The sequence below is a fragment of the Cryptotermes secundus genome, unplaced genomic scaffold, assembly GCF_002891405.2.
Source record: "Cryptotermes secundus unplaced genomic scaffold, Csec_1.0 scaffold56, whole genome shotgun sequence".
Classification (NCBI taxonomy): domain Eukaryota; kingdom Metazoa; phylum Arthropoda; class Insecta; order Blattodea; family Kalotermitidae; genus Cryptotermes; species Cryptotermes secundus.
Genome location: NW_019744407.1, coordinates 931,330 through 948,008, shown reverse-complemented (window position 1 = coordinate 948,008; position 16,679 = coordinate 931,330). Strand labels below are relative to the sequence as shown.

Sequence of the window (16,679 nt, the reverse complement as noted above, 5' to 3'; positions counted from 1 at the left end):
GCCAGAGTGTCCAGTTAGAAGTTTTAATGTGTTGTATACTCAACTGATAACATGATATCATATAATTGTAAATATAATATCTGTAAACAGAGCTAAACTATAAACAAAGTGCAGTAGCATAGTATTAAAATGGATGTTTAAGAAATGTTGAATGGATTGAAATGTCTTAGGATAGAGTCCAATGTCAGAATATGACACTAGCATTGCTGAACACTTGGGCGCTATTATCAGAGATAGTTTGTAAATTTTGTTTCATTACTTCTTCTAATTAACCCCAGAGCATTTTTATTAATTTATCGTAATAAAGGATATGTATACCATTTTAAGAGTCAATAGAGACTGAAAAAATGTTTGCATCTATTTGCATTGCACATGTCTCCTACCGTCTCGTCCCTCATTCCACTCCAGTTGTCTGAAGATTTTCCAAAGAAATTCAGCCCATTCTTTTTTTTTTCCGGGTGTGCTGGAGACTGCTATCTTAACACAAAATATAAGGTTGTTACTGAAATTCATTTTAATTGTTGAATAAACTTTATAAACCAGAATACTCTTCAAAAATTCTTTTTATATAATGTTTATGGCATTAACAGACTGACACTTGGAGGAAGAGGTATAGGATTTAAGTGTAAGGCCTAACTGTCAGAATCAGAACTTTTATCTCACCTGTAATGGATATTCCTGTCTTCTCTACCTTTGCCTTGTGTAAGATGATACAATGTAAAGGCCAAAATTCAACAGTATACAGACACACAATTTATATGTCTAAAGCATGGCCATATTTTGACAGAAAGGGGAAACTAGACATTGTATATTTATGTCCCTCTCCAGCCATCTACTTAAATGTTTGTAACATGCAAAAAAAATGCAAGGTTGGTAACTGAAAGTTTTCATGATGGAGAGATCAAAACACAAGTCACCAAAATTAGTTTGAAAACCTTAATATTAATGTCAGTTTTTTGGTCCATTAACCTTTAACTGTCCTATATAGGATTCGCAGAATGTGTACCCAAACTAGAGGGATGAAATTTGAAAACAAAATCTAGAATATCCAAAATGCATAATGTAGATACATTCAAGTGTACCCAAACTAGAGGGATGAAATTTGAAAACAAAATCTAGAATATCCAAAATGCATAATGTAGATACATTCAAACATATTTGCTGTGTTCACTAAACTTCTTGTTCATCCTGTCAGGTGTTAGGTCTTGAATCCTGTTATTATGGGCTTAGGTTGTCCCTTTGAACATCCTGTTGACCTTTTGCCCTTGGGTCAGAATCTCACTTATTGACGGAATGTGCAGAAATACCACCTATTCTGTTTTATATGTTGAAATGTTCACTAATTTTATCCAGTGTGTAGAGAGCAACAAGGAGCAGCATGATAGTTGATGGCCCATATTTCTAGAAACTGATCCAAACACTGTAACATTACAATCAAAATACGAGGGTAAGTCAATAAGTAACTTACAAATGGATATAGAACTTAAACACATAAGAGTACCGATTTGAAAAATGCTTTTATTTCTCAACATACTCTACCTGTACATTGAGGCATTTGTCCCATCATTTCCCAACCCCCTGAAAACCAGCAGCATACATATTATATATATTATACATATTATCGCTTCTCCTATTTGTTGTTTACAACAAAGATAAATTCAAATTAAATTCTGATGTCTATAACATGAATACTAGACAAAAATATAACTTCCACCTACCCTCATCAACTTTATCAGTATATCAAAAAGGAGTCTACTTTACTGGCATAAAAGTGTTCAACAATCTGCCACAAAGTATTAAAGACTTGGGCAATGATACTAAAAAGTTTAAATCAGAGTTAAAGAATTATCTACATGCTCATTCCTTCTACTCTTTAGATGAATACTTCAATGTAAATAGAGAATGATGTAAAATTAAGTTATATTAATTTTTAAGCTAAAATTGCCTGTACTTATGTATGTAACCTTTTGACTTGTTCTGTATCCAAAGGTACTAACCTGCTTAGGATTTATAGAATGTAAATAAATTCAATTCAATTCAATTCAAATAAAATTCTTTGGGCTGCTGTTGGAACCAGGTGTGTTTACACGGCATGGCCTACCTCATAATGCATGACAGGTTAGGTTTTCACAAAATCTGTGCATGATGGGTCCCCACAACACAAAATGCAAAGAATGGGTCTGGCATTACAGCATCTCAATTGCTACCAAGATGAAGGACACGATATGCTAGCCCGAATTGTCACAGGTGATGAGTCTTGGGTTCACCGTTACCAGCCTGATACAAAGTGTGCATCAGTACAGAGGAAACATCTGCATCGCCTTGAGGCTGGAATGTGGTGAGCAGTATGCCTTCATGATCCCAGAAGACTGAGAGCATCACTTTCCTGGAGGACGGTGTCACCTTAAACTTTTTTTTTTTGGCAGGTGATGCAGGATGTTTCCACTGCATTGACGCACGCTTTGTCTTGGGCTGGTAATGGTGAATCCAAGACTCATCACCTGTGACAGTTCGGGCTAGCATATCATGTCCTTCATCGTGATAGCAATTGAGATGCTGTAATGCCAGACTCATTCTTTGCATTTTGTGTTGTGGGGTCAGCATGTGTGGCACCCATTGTGCACAGATTTTGTGAAAACCTAACCTGTCATGTGAACACACCTGGTTCTGACAGCAGCCCAAAAAATTTTATGCTGCTGTTTTTCAGGGGTTTGTGAAACAATGGGACAAATGCCTCATTGTACAGGGAGAGTAGCTTGAGAAATAAAAGCATTTTTCAAATCAGTACTCTTATTTGTTTAAGTTCTATATCCATTTGTAACTTACTTACTGACTTACCTACATACTTCACAGTTATTTTGTTGTTATATTTCTCACAGTGATTATGGAGGAGAGACAATGTAAATTAAAAATCACCAATTCCAATAGTGTTTCAATTCATTATGACTTAACAATGTCTGATTATCCTAACACAAATTAATGTTGACTTCTAAGAGGTCCTATTTATGGCATAGGCTTTTAATACTTTGCTGCATCTAAAATGGTAGAACATAGCAAATTAGATGTTCCTAATACCCTTTGATTACAGAAACCCAATGTATAAATGCAGTCAAATGAACTGATCAGAGATTCTCAGATACTGCTAATTTTAATAGTATGGCAGAAAATTGAACAGATTAGTATGTCACTCTAATTAACTAATATGATCAAACAGAGTCCTTCTTGAGCAGCCAGCTACTCAAGAATTCCCATAAATTTTATGGGATGTAACTTTATTACGGCTATGCTACAAGCCGGAAGGTCGCAGGTTCAAGTCCCGATGAGGTCATTGGAGTTTTTTCAGTTGACCTAATCCTTCCAGCCACACTAGGCCCTGGGGTTTACTCAGCCTCTAACAGAAATGAGTACCAGGAATTAATTAAATAATTTTCCTGGGGAGTAAAGCGCGGCTGGCACATAAGGCTGACAACCTTACCGCCATCTTTGAGTCGATTTTCTAGATAGTGTGGGACCCTCAGCGACTCACAACCCTGTGGGCCTTCACGGCCTGGTACAGGAAGAGCTTTACTTTTTTACTTTTACTGTTTATTACAGTGTGCATCAGAAAATAGAATCCTATTATCAATTGATACCAGGCAAAGTTCCCTTTTCATTATATTGCTCCAAGTACTTTAAAAAATAGGTTGTCTAAGTGATGATTGTTTATATTCATCATCATTATAGCCAAAACAATGGAATTTCTGTAAATTCCAGTGCTCAAATTGGCAATGTGTACTTGTATCAGCCTACAAGGCATATCATCATTCCTGATATAATTGAAAATATGCAGTTTCTTATTTGGATAGAATTATAGTAGACAAAGTGAGAATAAAATTTTAAAATATATGAATATTTGTGTGTATATGTCATGTTAATATCTCCATTTCGAGCACTCATTAGCACTACATAGTTATTATATTCAGAGTAATCATATATGTAATTTTACCATTAATAGTTATTAATATATGTATAATGCAATGCAGTCTAGGAATTTCTGATAAAGGAGATGTAATCATTTTATTTTAATTGTAAAATGTTTCCACTAATTCAAATAAGTTCATTAATTATTTTAAGGTATTTGAAATATGACATTCTATTCCTATTCTTATACTGTAACACTATCACCTTCTAAATCTTGTATTTTATTATTAATTGTGTGTTAGCAGTTCAGTTGGTGTGTGGTAGATTGGAATGACTAAGGAGCTTGTGAATAGTGAATTATTTGTAGAAGGTGCTGAATAAGGAAGTTATAGCAATATAGAAGACAGTGGACATTGTCTATAGTGGAAGACAGTGAGCCTTGCTTACAGCATGAATCTGGCAGAAGGCTTAAGAAATGAGGACTGGAAATTTGATGAGACCAGATCCAACATTCCTTGTCAGTATGTGCAACACATTCCAGTCCTTTTGCACTGCTGATTCTTTTGAAATAGTGAGTGCCTACAAATCTGATACATTACCCAGTGCTCAAAGTGTGTACAAGGATGTTATGGACAAATGCATCAAGTTATGAAATAAAGTATTAATGTTAAAACAAGTGGAAGAATATGAATTGTGGCCAGAGCTACACAGCTTGTACTCTTATTTTGCATGTGTGTGTGTGTGTGTGTGTAGGTGACTTCAAATGTGATGACTTCTTCTTTAACTACCAGTATCTTTAACAATAGAAGCGAAAATAGTGCATGAAGAAAATAGAGAACAAGATGATTGTTAGGTGTGAGCTCTGTCCACCGGCACACATGCAATTGAAATGTCACAAATCATAGCTCTGCTGCATCTTGCAAACCACCAAATGTGTCTGTGGGTTGATGCCCTGTTCTGCAGTCGACATGTGCCATCCACAACAAATCTCGGACTGTGGCCTGGTGCATAGAATACACAGCCATCACCACCAGAACATGCATGATGTTATGGGAGTTGAGATACATATCCACCGTGCCTGGGAACCACTTCTCAGGAATGTGCATGGCACCTATGGCACCACCTAGTGCAGACACTGCATCCTATATGAAACATATCAGTGATATTGATTCAACATTTAGTATTGGAGTGAAACTTTCACTGTGGTGCAATTCTATAGCTGCATTAAGTACATCCTGCATCTACAGTTGCAACAGATATCTTGTATTGGGAACAAAACACAGAAAAATACTGGGTATTGTTGGTACTTCCTTCATGACTGTAAGAAATATATTACATTGTTTATCCTTGTTTTAAAAATGATTTTATACAATTAATAATGTTTGCAGCAGAAGTTTTCCTTTCTGATAAGTGAGAATTTTATAGTCTGAAGGACAAACCAAGAATACAGCCAGTTTCTTCAATTTCAGATCTTTAAAAATGAAGATGCCTGGCAGTAACTTTCATATATGGTGTTTCTGCTGCCAGGCATCTTCATTTTTAAAGATCTGAAATTGAAGAAACTGGCTGTATTCTTGGTTTGTCCTTGAAACTATAAAATTCTCACTTATCAGAAAGGAAAACTTCTACTGCAAACATTATCATAATTTTGCATGGCTAGTATAAAATTTACAATGATAGATTTGAAACAGAATAGAGTGATGTAATAGAACTGATTCGTTTTTTTATTTTTGTAGTGGAGGTATCATCCCACAAGAGGACAAAATATACTGGTAAACTAAGAGATTTCAGGCTCTTGCAGCAGTGAAAATTATGATCTTCTTGAGTGTGATGCCATGTAGTTCAGTATTTTCTTACCCTGAAGATGGAGTTATATTCCACTTTATAATAAACAACTCATTGCTCAATGATAGAAATGAATATTTATACTTAAAGAAACGGGGATGTTCCATTAATGACTGTGCCTTCTGTTGACAGAAAATTAATTCTCAGATCACTGAATGCAACAATTCAAACTGATGGATATTTTCAAATACCTCCTGTTAGTTTTAGTAGGTAAAAATACAGATACAGTGTACCACTGTACATTGTCCATGGCTGAGACATAGTACTTTGGACTCCACTACTTTCTGTCTCACCACTCTTGGTGGAAACTTTGAAATCGTATGAGCTTCAGGTCCTCTTTCATTTAATGGAAATTGCCGAGAATTAGTTCTAAAGCTTGGCAACAGTACCAGGACACGTTAAGAAATGTTGGAAATAAATTAGTTGCTATCCACAGACCTTAACATGGCTCACGCTTAACATATATCCAATACAGTTACTATGCGCACCTTACAAACATTAGTATTACAAAACAGAAGCTTCTCATATTCTTAAATGTGTTCATTTGTTTTATTATATTGCATAATATTTTGGAATCATATTAGATCTCATTCTTTCAACGTGTTCTAGCCAGTTCCTTTTATAGTGTAGTACAAAAAGAGTTATTGCTACAATCTCGAATTCTTTCAAAATTCTGTTATTTCTTTTACGGTAAAATGGGGTGTAACATACTATTCCAGAGTAGATAATGAAAAGTTCAGTCCAGTGTGACATACGAGTTTACAACACTTCAGTCCTCATTCGCCTTACATGTTTCAATTCAAAAGAATCATCCTCAGAGGCGCACCACTATGATAAGAAAACACTGTCACATAAGATATTTTATCAATATGCACTTTAGATATGACTGATGCTCTCTATATAAATTTTTTATCACAGTTGGTTTTGATGTTTATCTTAGGCACTCACAATGGCGTTTCTTGAAGTGTAAATTTTCTTATGATGAGTTTCTTTTAGTGTATTTCCTGGTTATTCTGACTGGGGTTTTTCACTGCACGCAATATGGTGTTCACTTTTCCATACAGTAGCCTCCCAATGTATTTAAAATTGTATTAAAATGTCCATGTAAACAATTAGTTATTATATTAAAATATCTTGAGCCGACATTGGGTCATGTTGTTTTCCTCCTGATGGTGGGAGATGTCGTTTATTTCTCTTGATTTTAGGTTCTTATTATTAGTAGTGTAGTTCACGTGCGTGCTGTGTCCCACCATCAGGAGGAAAACAACATGACCCAATGTCGGCTCAAGATATTTTAATATAATAACTAATTGTTTACATGGACATTTTAATACAATTTTAAATACATTGGGAGGCTACTGTATGGAAAAGTGAACACCATATTGCATGCAGTGAAAAACCCCAGTCAGAATAACCAGGAAATACACTAAAAGAAACTCATCATAAGTAAATCTACACTTCAAGAAGCGCCATTGTGAGTGCCTAAGATAAACATCAAAACCAACCGTGATAACAAAATTTATATAGAGAGCATTAGTCATAACTAAAGTGCATATTATTAAAATATCTTATGTGACAGTGTTTCCTTATCATAGTGGTGCGCCTCTGAGGATGATTCTTTTGGATCGAAACATGTAAGGCGAATGAGGACTGAAGTGTTGTAAACTTGTATGTCACACTGGACTGAACGTTTCATTATCTACTCTGTAATTAATAGTGTGACGGACCAAAATGAGACAAGTTATACTATTCCACTTCATGAAGCTCAATTCAGCAACATTAATTGACTTAATTATCTTTACATAATTAAAATGTGAGCATATAAACTGACTAAATCCAAGTTACCTTTACCCTTGCATGTGTTAGCATGTTGTATGGTAGTACAGTATTTTATACTCTGACACACAGATACAGTATTGTGAATTCTACTGTGCATTTCACAAATATATTTGGCACACAAATACTAACTGTGGAAATTCTAGGTATTTACATGAAATAGAGGAGGAAATAGGAAATTAAGTGACATGAATACATCGAACAATTACAGGAATATACATAGATAATCATACATGAACTATTCTGTATTTCATACATACTCTATGTACAAGGGTTGGAACTTTAATAGTGGCAACACTGCTGTAGAGACGCCATGTAACAGAACAGAATAATGTTGCTTATACCACACGTTAGTTACATACCTACCTTTCCTCAGAGCAAATAGACTCTCCCTTCCCACATCACGCGCATGTGTAGTGACGAGAAGAACAGAGCCTCGGTTAGCTGGCGGTCTAATGTAGTGTTGTCACGATGTTTTTGAAACAGGAACAACGGAGTTGGATAAATATTGAATGTGCCAGAGGCTGTAGAGCACGACAGTGTCATCAAGGTCTTCAAGAGGCTTGTGGGGAATCTGCATTGCCTTACAGAACAGTGGCAAAGTGGGTAAAAGCCTTAAACGAGGGACGCCAAAATGTGGCAGACATGCGTCGGCCAGGTTGTCCTACTGTCAGTGAAGAAGTGTATGCTCTTTCCGCGTTACTGGAGAGTGATCGACGCCATACGATTCGTGAGCTGGCCCAAGAGGCAGGATTAGTGCATACGACTGTGCTTCACATTCTGAAGGAACGCCTGGGCATGAGAAAAATTGCATCACGATGGGTTCCGCATGATTTGACGGAAATGCAGAAATGGCAAGCTGTGGCTGATTTGTTCAATCGATGGGGCTGGGAAGTGCTTTACCATCCACCATACTCCCCACATATTTTGAAACTTGAGGTACTTCCTTTTGCACCATGTTAATTAGATGCTCTGCAGAAGACAGATGTGATCCAAATACTGAAAGACGTCTATTCAAAGTTAAATGAAGATGTGAAGCAGGAATAATTTCATATTAATTAAAAAAAGAGCTATATCATAGGAAAGCTCTCTTTAACAAATAAGTATTTAAGACATTTTAGATTTGTGACCAAATTTCATGTATCACTTACCATTGGCATGTGACTAATGTAGTGTTTTTATATATCTGTTCACATAGAACTGCCACTCTTAGTTACGAAAAACACTTTACTCATAGTGCAACAGAATAAAATCCCATGCTAATTAAGTATAATATTAAAAGCATAGTGGTATGATATGATATATACTTGACTGGAAACAAATAGTGGTATTTAACTGCAATTTGTTTCAAACCCGGAAACATATATCTGAAACAGATCTTACCTGCAGTATAACATGAACCAATGAGGCAGGGTCACCACCCCCTAAAGGAGAATAACGTAAACCACACAGCAGGACACGCATCACAAAAGGCAAAAGGAAACACAGCCTACGTTCCCATGGTGACCATGCTGTGAGAGCCTGTGACAATAAATATTAATGTTACTATGAAAGCTGCAAGAATGAAACCTACGTTATGCGTAGGTCAAAATGCACTTCGTAAACAATTTACAAGCATAAAAATGTTAAATTCAAATTTATATGTTCAAACACTCTTCAGAAAACTGTAATAGAAAAATACCATTACATATTTGAAAGAAAAAACTGAAAAGCTATTATCGCTAAAGTTGAAATGCAAGACAGCTAATCACTTCTCCACCAAAGTGACACCACTAGCAGCAGCAGCAGCAGTAACAACAACAACAACAAAAATCACAACCACAGTGTCCTTCTCACTTTTCTATACTTTGTACTCTTTCTACGGATCAGCTCACTTCATGGCAGTACAACCTTTAGATATGTTGTGGAGGAAATACACTACCCAACTGGAATGGACACCATTCTATATGCCATGGACAAAATGTCATAAATGAATGTTATGTAAGGCATGAGTGCTGGTGTTGTTTTCATTTCAGTAGTCATCCTACTCATTATCTTTGCTTTCCCACACTGGTGGTCCTGCAGTTGTTGAGATAAAGACAGTTAAGATCAAGTAACTTCATATGAATAAAACTGTTGGACTTTTAGATCTTTTCTAGAAGAGTTTAAAATCATGCTGTTAACAGAACAATTTGTGTATTGAAAATAAATTAGTTGCACAATTTCACCAAGTTGATTCTTCCAGTAATATACAATTATCCGTTGGCTGTTGATGGGGGCACACAGTAGCATAGTTGGTTGAGGTCTATGCTACAAGCTGGAAGGTCACGGGTTTGAATCCCGATGGGGAGATTTTTTCAATTTACCTAATCCTTCCAGCTGCACTATGGCCCTGGGTTCGACTCAGCCTCTAACAGCCAAGAATCTTCCTGCGGGGTAAAGGGCAGCCAGCACATAAGGCTGGCAACTTTACCGCCATCTGTGAGCTGATTGTCTAGATAATGTGGGACCCTCAATGTCTCGCAACCCTATGGGCATCCATGGCCTGTTACAAAGATAGCTGGCTGTTGGTACATATATAAGAAGTTTAATTTGACCTTGATGAAAAGCTTTTTGAAGGGAGGAGAGATGTACACAGTCTAACTATTCACCTGTGCAGGAACAAAACTAAAAGAATAGACCATCTTTCAGGCAAAATAAGTTAAAGTCATTAACTACAATAAAATTGTTTTTTATGTGTTGTTAAAAGTTTGTCATACTTTCCAAATTTGTTACTGTAAAGAAATGTTTTCTTTATAGTAAATTGTGTTTAAATGTTAAACTTCATTAACACTTGTTTATTAAGAACATCATTATATTTGAGAGACTGGTAGACCTAAAAATGAGATGAATCCCCTCATGAATGTCAATAAATATACACATACTTGATGTCCAACCAAATGGAGAAAATCATTAGAAGGAACACTTGAAATTTCACATGTCTTCTTTTGCTTTGGGAAGTTTATTGTCTGTATTAGAATCAAAGCTATTATAACAAAAATAGGACACTAAATGTGAAATAATTAACATTTTCTTATTAGCAAAATATTTCTTTATAAAAAGAATTTTAATTTTTTGTTCAAAACGACTTCAATCATCATTCAAAACTTGAACAAGGTCAGAAACATGCAAATCATACCATAGTAAAAACAGTTTCCACATGCATTCTTTTCATACTCGCATTCCAAATTCTTCCAGCCGTTTTGAGCAACGTTGGTGAAGAAGTATCATTTTGGTTAGCATAGCTATTTTGGTTGTCGTGATTGTATGACTACTGTTGGTTATTGTGGTTCTTATGGTCACTATGATTACTAGACTCTTGAAGTGATGCTAGTGTCACATTAACCCTACGTGTTCTTGTGTCCGCTATATTGATATTACCAGTTGCAGAACTGAGAATTATGAAACTGTGGTGGCCTCCAAAGTATAACATTCTCTCATCAGATTTCACCAAAATCATTCCAGCAGACCTTAAGTTGAAACACACAGACAGACATATATGATTTCCTCTCTATGCAGTCATTTCACACACATCATGCAAATGTCGCACAGAAAACAAGGTAGTTATGCAAGATCCTGTGCCAACTCAGTCAGTTCTTCTAAATCTATATTGTGTTAGCTATAACAGTAGCTGGAAGAAAAGAATATTTCCGTGCAACCATTTAATTGCAACCAAAGCTTTCTTTGTCTAAGGTGCCTGCCTGAAATAATTTTAGTTGGTTCCTTATTACCTTGTAGAGACCCCACATGGAGAGCAGACAATAGGAAGAGAGGATGAGCCATCGGCATACCCAGGACAGGCAGAACACAGAGGCGTACACCATGGGCAGCGCGCCTGCATACAACAGAACAAGCAACACGCACAGTAAGCAAGCAGCCTTCACACAGAACATTCATTAGCTTTGCATAACTGCCCTTGTCACTAGATATGTTTCCAATGGCTCATGGGTGCCCAGGCATAAGGATGTATACACACTGCTACTATTCTGCATGTTGCAGAATTATTCTTGTTACTATATATTGGAACAATTCTAGAATAGAATGATTATCAAGTCAGGCATCAAAGAAATCCTAACTCAGGGTTTCAACCTGAAGAGTGCGAGTAGGACTACATTTTGACTGGGATAAGTGTAACAGTGTGTACAAGTGTGCGCTTGAAAATGAGGGAAGCAGGGAAATGATTCAGGCTAATAAGCCAGCCATTCATAAAACTGTCACTGAGACTCTAACATAGTTTTACATAAATACAACAGCATTGACCTAATAACACATAAAATAAAACAGTGAGATACATCTGATAAGCAACATTATATTTCTCCTAAAAGTCCTAGAAAATATGGGACACAAACTGGGTGTCATCAAATCTTAAATTATAAATTTATAAAAAAATTAACAAATAAGTTCCACCTCTAGTTATTAATTTTCTTTTGGGTTATGTTACTCTTTATGTGGATCTATACATCCACTCCCACATATGCCTTCATGGCATTGTGCTTAATTAGTTAAGCACAGAGAAAACTTTTACTTTTTATGTTACTCTTGTCCAGAATTATTACTGTCATGTTAAATGTAAACACATTTTGCTAGATGTGTTCTATCAGTCTTTAGCACTGTGATGCACTAAGGTTGATATGCTTATATGACTTTGAAACGATAATACACGTAAATTTAGTATTTGTGGGTGTGAAATTGTTAAAAGTATTTATTAAGTTCTCTATACAGATTTTTGTATCCTAACTCTTCAATCTCTGTTTATTGTGAATAATACTGATGCACTTATTTAAATATATCAAGTATCTAATAATTTTATGAACTCATAAAGATATTTAGGATAATTCCTATAGTAAATATCTTTTCATCTTTATATATATATTTTTTTTTTCTGTATTTTGATGACTTTATATACTTATATCAGTAGGGATGCAGTTGAGCCAGGGTGGTGCAGTGCTCCGGTGTTTTTTTAGTGCCAGGTCATCACCTGGCATTATTTTACACACTGACATCAAATACAACTAAATTGTACTTCGGAATTACTGGGTTTTTGGACTTGAAAAAAGTCCCAAACCCCAGTAATTCAGAGTGTTATACACCATCCTCAGAACCCTTTAGAATCCAAATTATACTTCATTTAATTTCCAGCATTTCTTTTTTAAGCTGAAGCATCAGCCTCATTAGGGCTCAGAATTACTGAGTTTCTGGACTTTAGAATCTACTCTTTAAGAATGAATGTTTCATAGATCCTTTGTTTCTCAGTTCTACATTTAAAAGTGTGAAGCTGTCATTACATAACAACAATAGTCCTCATATCATGATTCATGTCCATTTCTTTCTTGTAAGACTACACCTAGTGTATCGGTATTTTTTCAAGAATTGAAAATGAGGAAGGTACTGGTAGAATACTAGAAACATAAAACAATTTTACTAATTTAACTCATAACGTAGTTACTGTAGCCCTCTGTAGAACATTATATTCGAAACACCTTCATGTACATTTCTAAGCTTGCAAAAAACATCCAGCTTTTACCTCTGATGAATTCCCTTGGAACAAGATCTTCAGGTTCTTTAACCAGCATTCTTATTAGTATACCCAGTCAGTTACACAGAAGGTACCTTCCATATTATATTGCCCAATATAACATACTGTATTCAATGAATGAAGGGGCTTGCAGTAGCATAGTTAGTTGTAGTGGAAGGTAGTGGATTCAAATACTGATGAGGTCATTGGATTTTTCAATTTACCTAATCCTTCCAGCCACACTATGGCTCTGTGGCCAACTCAGCCTCTAACAGAAGTGAGTACCAGGAATCTTCCTAAGGAGGTAAAGTGCGGCTGGTGCATAAGGCTGATAACCTCACCACCATCTGTGAGCCTATCGTCTAGAAAATGTGAGATCTTTGACATCTCACATCGCTTTGGGCCTGTTACAGGGATAGCTTTACCTTTTTAACCTTTTATTCATGAATGAAATGAAGAGCTTAAAAATAAATGGATCACTAAGGTGATCCATGATGAGTTAATCAGAACTTCATAATGAACTGTATTGCCCATTCCAAAGCCCAACTGCCTGTTTTCATTGTTAATTATTAATGTCTTAATTGCCATAACAGATATTACTTATCAGTCATGAATAATGGGCACATACCGAAAATACCCATTTCTTTACTTGTGAGTAATTAATTTCAAAAATGGTGGAGTTATACCTTCACTCCAGCCCTGACTTCATGGCATAGTGCTTAATTAATTAAGCACAGGGACAACTCTACCATTTTTCTCTCTATGGCTCTACAGCCTTCTGGAACTTGGCTACTTTTACAGTTTCTTAATCCTATGTACAGTCAAATGATTCCTTGGATGGGGGATCAGCCCATCACAAGGCCACTACCTACACACAGAACAACACAAACACAGAATAAACGCACACAGACATCCATGCTTCAAATGGTATTCAAACCCAAGGCCCTCTGTGTTCGAGCAAGCAAAGACAGTTCATGCCTTAGACCACACAGCCACTGTGATCAGCATTTTACCTTTTACCTTTTTGTTTAGTGTTGCTAGTCAACTGTGCTGCTTTCTTTGCTCATTATGGTAACTCACATCCTTTATGCAATTAAATATATTCATTTATAATGAAATATGTGAGATTTGAGAATCTTCGTTACTATCATACTTCCAAAGATATAATCTATGAAAAAATGCATCTATCTAAAATATGATACTATGTTCTGAGGCAAGACAGTAGTTAGCATTCAGTTACACTCCTGGTTATTCAATAAGTCAATTGCATGACTATTTAGTCTCTTAATGGGGATGAACAACATTAGGAAAATGTGAACAATATTACAAGACTCTATGGACAAAAGAACAAGATATTTATGTCCCAAAACTGAAAGATATAATTTTGTGACATGGTTTACAGAGCATGCAGTATCTAGACGATATAGCATCAAACTGCTGTATGATGGATTAGAAAGGATTTGGGAGGAAGTAGTTGTGGCTCAGTTTAGGTACTATTCTGGAATTTGCCTAGAGGGGCTGAGTATTATTATTATTATTTTTGGAGGGGGTGGGTTTCCCCATGCACCGCGACTAGTAGTCTATTGTACGTCCCCCTTTAATTTCTACTGTCGCCATACCCTACCAGTACTGATGCTCGCTATCAGCCCCATTCTGCCAGCGAGGCCGGCCCTCTTCTGGCACTGGTACCCGATGCTTCCCCATCTACCGGAGGCATTGGAAACTACTTGGGCGGGAAACTTTGTCTAATTTTGCTCAGAGGTCTCCTAGAGACATGAGGATCATTTACGTGCCGTAAATCTACTACATGGGACCCATGGCTTAAAGTGTAACGTTTCTCTTTTATAAAGTATCTTAAGTCTATTCAGTGTCTAGTGGAAATTCGGACACATCTTACATTTATCCTCAACTTTAAAGAATGTGCCGAAAAGGACGTGGTAGCTACGATAGGTATTAGTTAACTAAACAACTAACTACAGTATAATATATTGTCGCGTGAGTGAGGGGATTGGGGGGACCTGTGGACGCATCTCGTTATGAAACGCCGAGACTGACCCCTTCTAGATCGTTCAGGTGACCGCTGAAGGCCACGAGGTAACACAGAACCCACGAGAGACTTCTAGAATGACTGTGGGCATAAAACCATAGTAGGAAGACAAGAAGACATAGTTTCGAATTCGGTTTTAGTCAGTTTGTTAGTTTAAAAACTGAGCTGAGGAGACGTGTGCTACTGGTGAGTGAGAAACAGAGGGTGCTGTGACTCGTAAGTTGAATCTGTGCAAGACAAAAGAACAGGACGGCGCAAAAGCGTACGGTTAAATGCTAGTTGCCAAATAAAGGAAAAGAAACAAGCTGGCATCAAGATCTCAAGTGGCAACTAAGAGTGAGGCCCCAAAACATGATAAACTTTGCAATATATGCTAAGGATCTGACAGATAGTATCTTAAGTTTTGTTATTTACAAATAAAGTTAATAATATATCAAAAGCTGGGCCGTGTTAAGCTTAGGCGTATAGGCATTATGCATAGGGCAAACGAATAAAACTGGACCTACAAAAGAAGCCGACACAACCGAAAGCACTATCGCACGTGATCGCTTCTGCCCCACAACGAGACTCAGCTGGACGCTCGGTCGGTCGGTCGGTCGTCGGTCGGTTAGATGGCTGATGATCCTCGCCAGCACAGTCATTCTTGGCTTTTATATCGTCGAAGTCAGTCTGGAAGCATCTCGCGGGATTTCGGTCGTCTTCGGCTTGCAGCGCGAGCTGGGTGGCTCGCGAAAAAATCTAGAAACTGGCCGTTGGGGGGAGCGAGGATGAAGTCGAAAAGTATCCCGAAAGAGAACCGCGCGCATACACTCCCTCCCCACGCTCGAGTCACGAGACTGTGTGTTATTACAGATTTCATTTCACGGTTTCATAGTATTAGTAGTTAGCGTTAACTTTAAATATATCTAATTTTTTATTGCCAGCTGGACGATCTCTTTATCGGTGAAAGTTGATCGTGAATTTTTGTTTGAACTGTTAAATGACCTCACGTTTTGGGGACATAACAGTGATTACATAAAATAAAATTTGTCACATTTTGTAGCCCCGCTCGCAATCAGATGTGCAGAAAGCAGCATCTTTAAATTTTGTCTTGTTGTTCGTCCGACCAAGGCCGCCTCTCTGGTCTAGTGGTCAGAGTTTCTGGCTACAGAGCCAGAGTTCTTAGATTCGATTCCCGGCGCTACCAGATTTTCTGAGAAGTAGTGGCACTACTGCGCTCCTAAAAATCCAGATGCAGTGTAAACTGTTTGAAATGGCAAGACAGTTTTCAGACCCAAACATACACTCCATGGGACATTGATGAGAAGTGGACCAGACAGAGATGCCCAGCAGACGAAGCAGTGTGTGTACAATATTCCATGTGACTGTGCCAGATGTTATATCAGCGAAACAATCCAACCTTTGGAAGTACGCATCGAGGAACACAAATATAACTTGACCCAAGGCCTGCTTGAAAAATCAAAATTTTCCCAACATTTGTATGAAGAAGGCCACAAAATATTTTGGAAAGAAGCGAAG

At 37.0% G+C, this 16,679-nt stretch overlaps 2 protein-coding genes across 2 annotated transcripts in view; one reads left to right on the top strand and one right to left on the bottom strand.

Moving 5' to 3' along the window:
- Nucleotides 1-3,557: 3,557 nt before the first annotated feature.
- The window catches only part of LOC111874683 (progestin and adipoQ receptor family member 4), a 44,492-nt gene continuing 31,370 nt past the window's right edge, over nt 3,558-16,679 (bottom strand). The window contains exons 3-5 of the mRNA XM_023870386.2: nt 11,331-11,434; nt 8,965-9,102; nt 3,558-5,042 (exon numbers count right to left, since the gene is read on the bottom strand). Of these exons, the coding sequence (XP_023726154.1) occupies nt 4,800-5,042; nt 8,965-9,102; nt 11,331-11,434 (485 nt within the window). The 3' untranslated portion in view covers nt 3,558-4,799. The remainder of the gene's footprint in view (nt 5,043-8,964; nt 9,103-11,330; nt 11,435-16,679) is intronic.
- LOC111874650 (dual specificity protein kinase CLK2) overlaps nt 11,416-16,679 on the top strand; it is a 127,391-nt gene continuing 122,127 nt past the window's right edge. The window contains exon 1 of the mRNA XM_023870331.2: nt 11,416-11,464. The gene's annotated coding sequence lies outside the window, so the exon portion shown is untranslated. The remainder of the gene's footprint in view (nt 11,465-16,679) is intronic.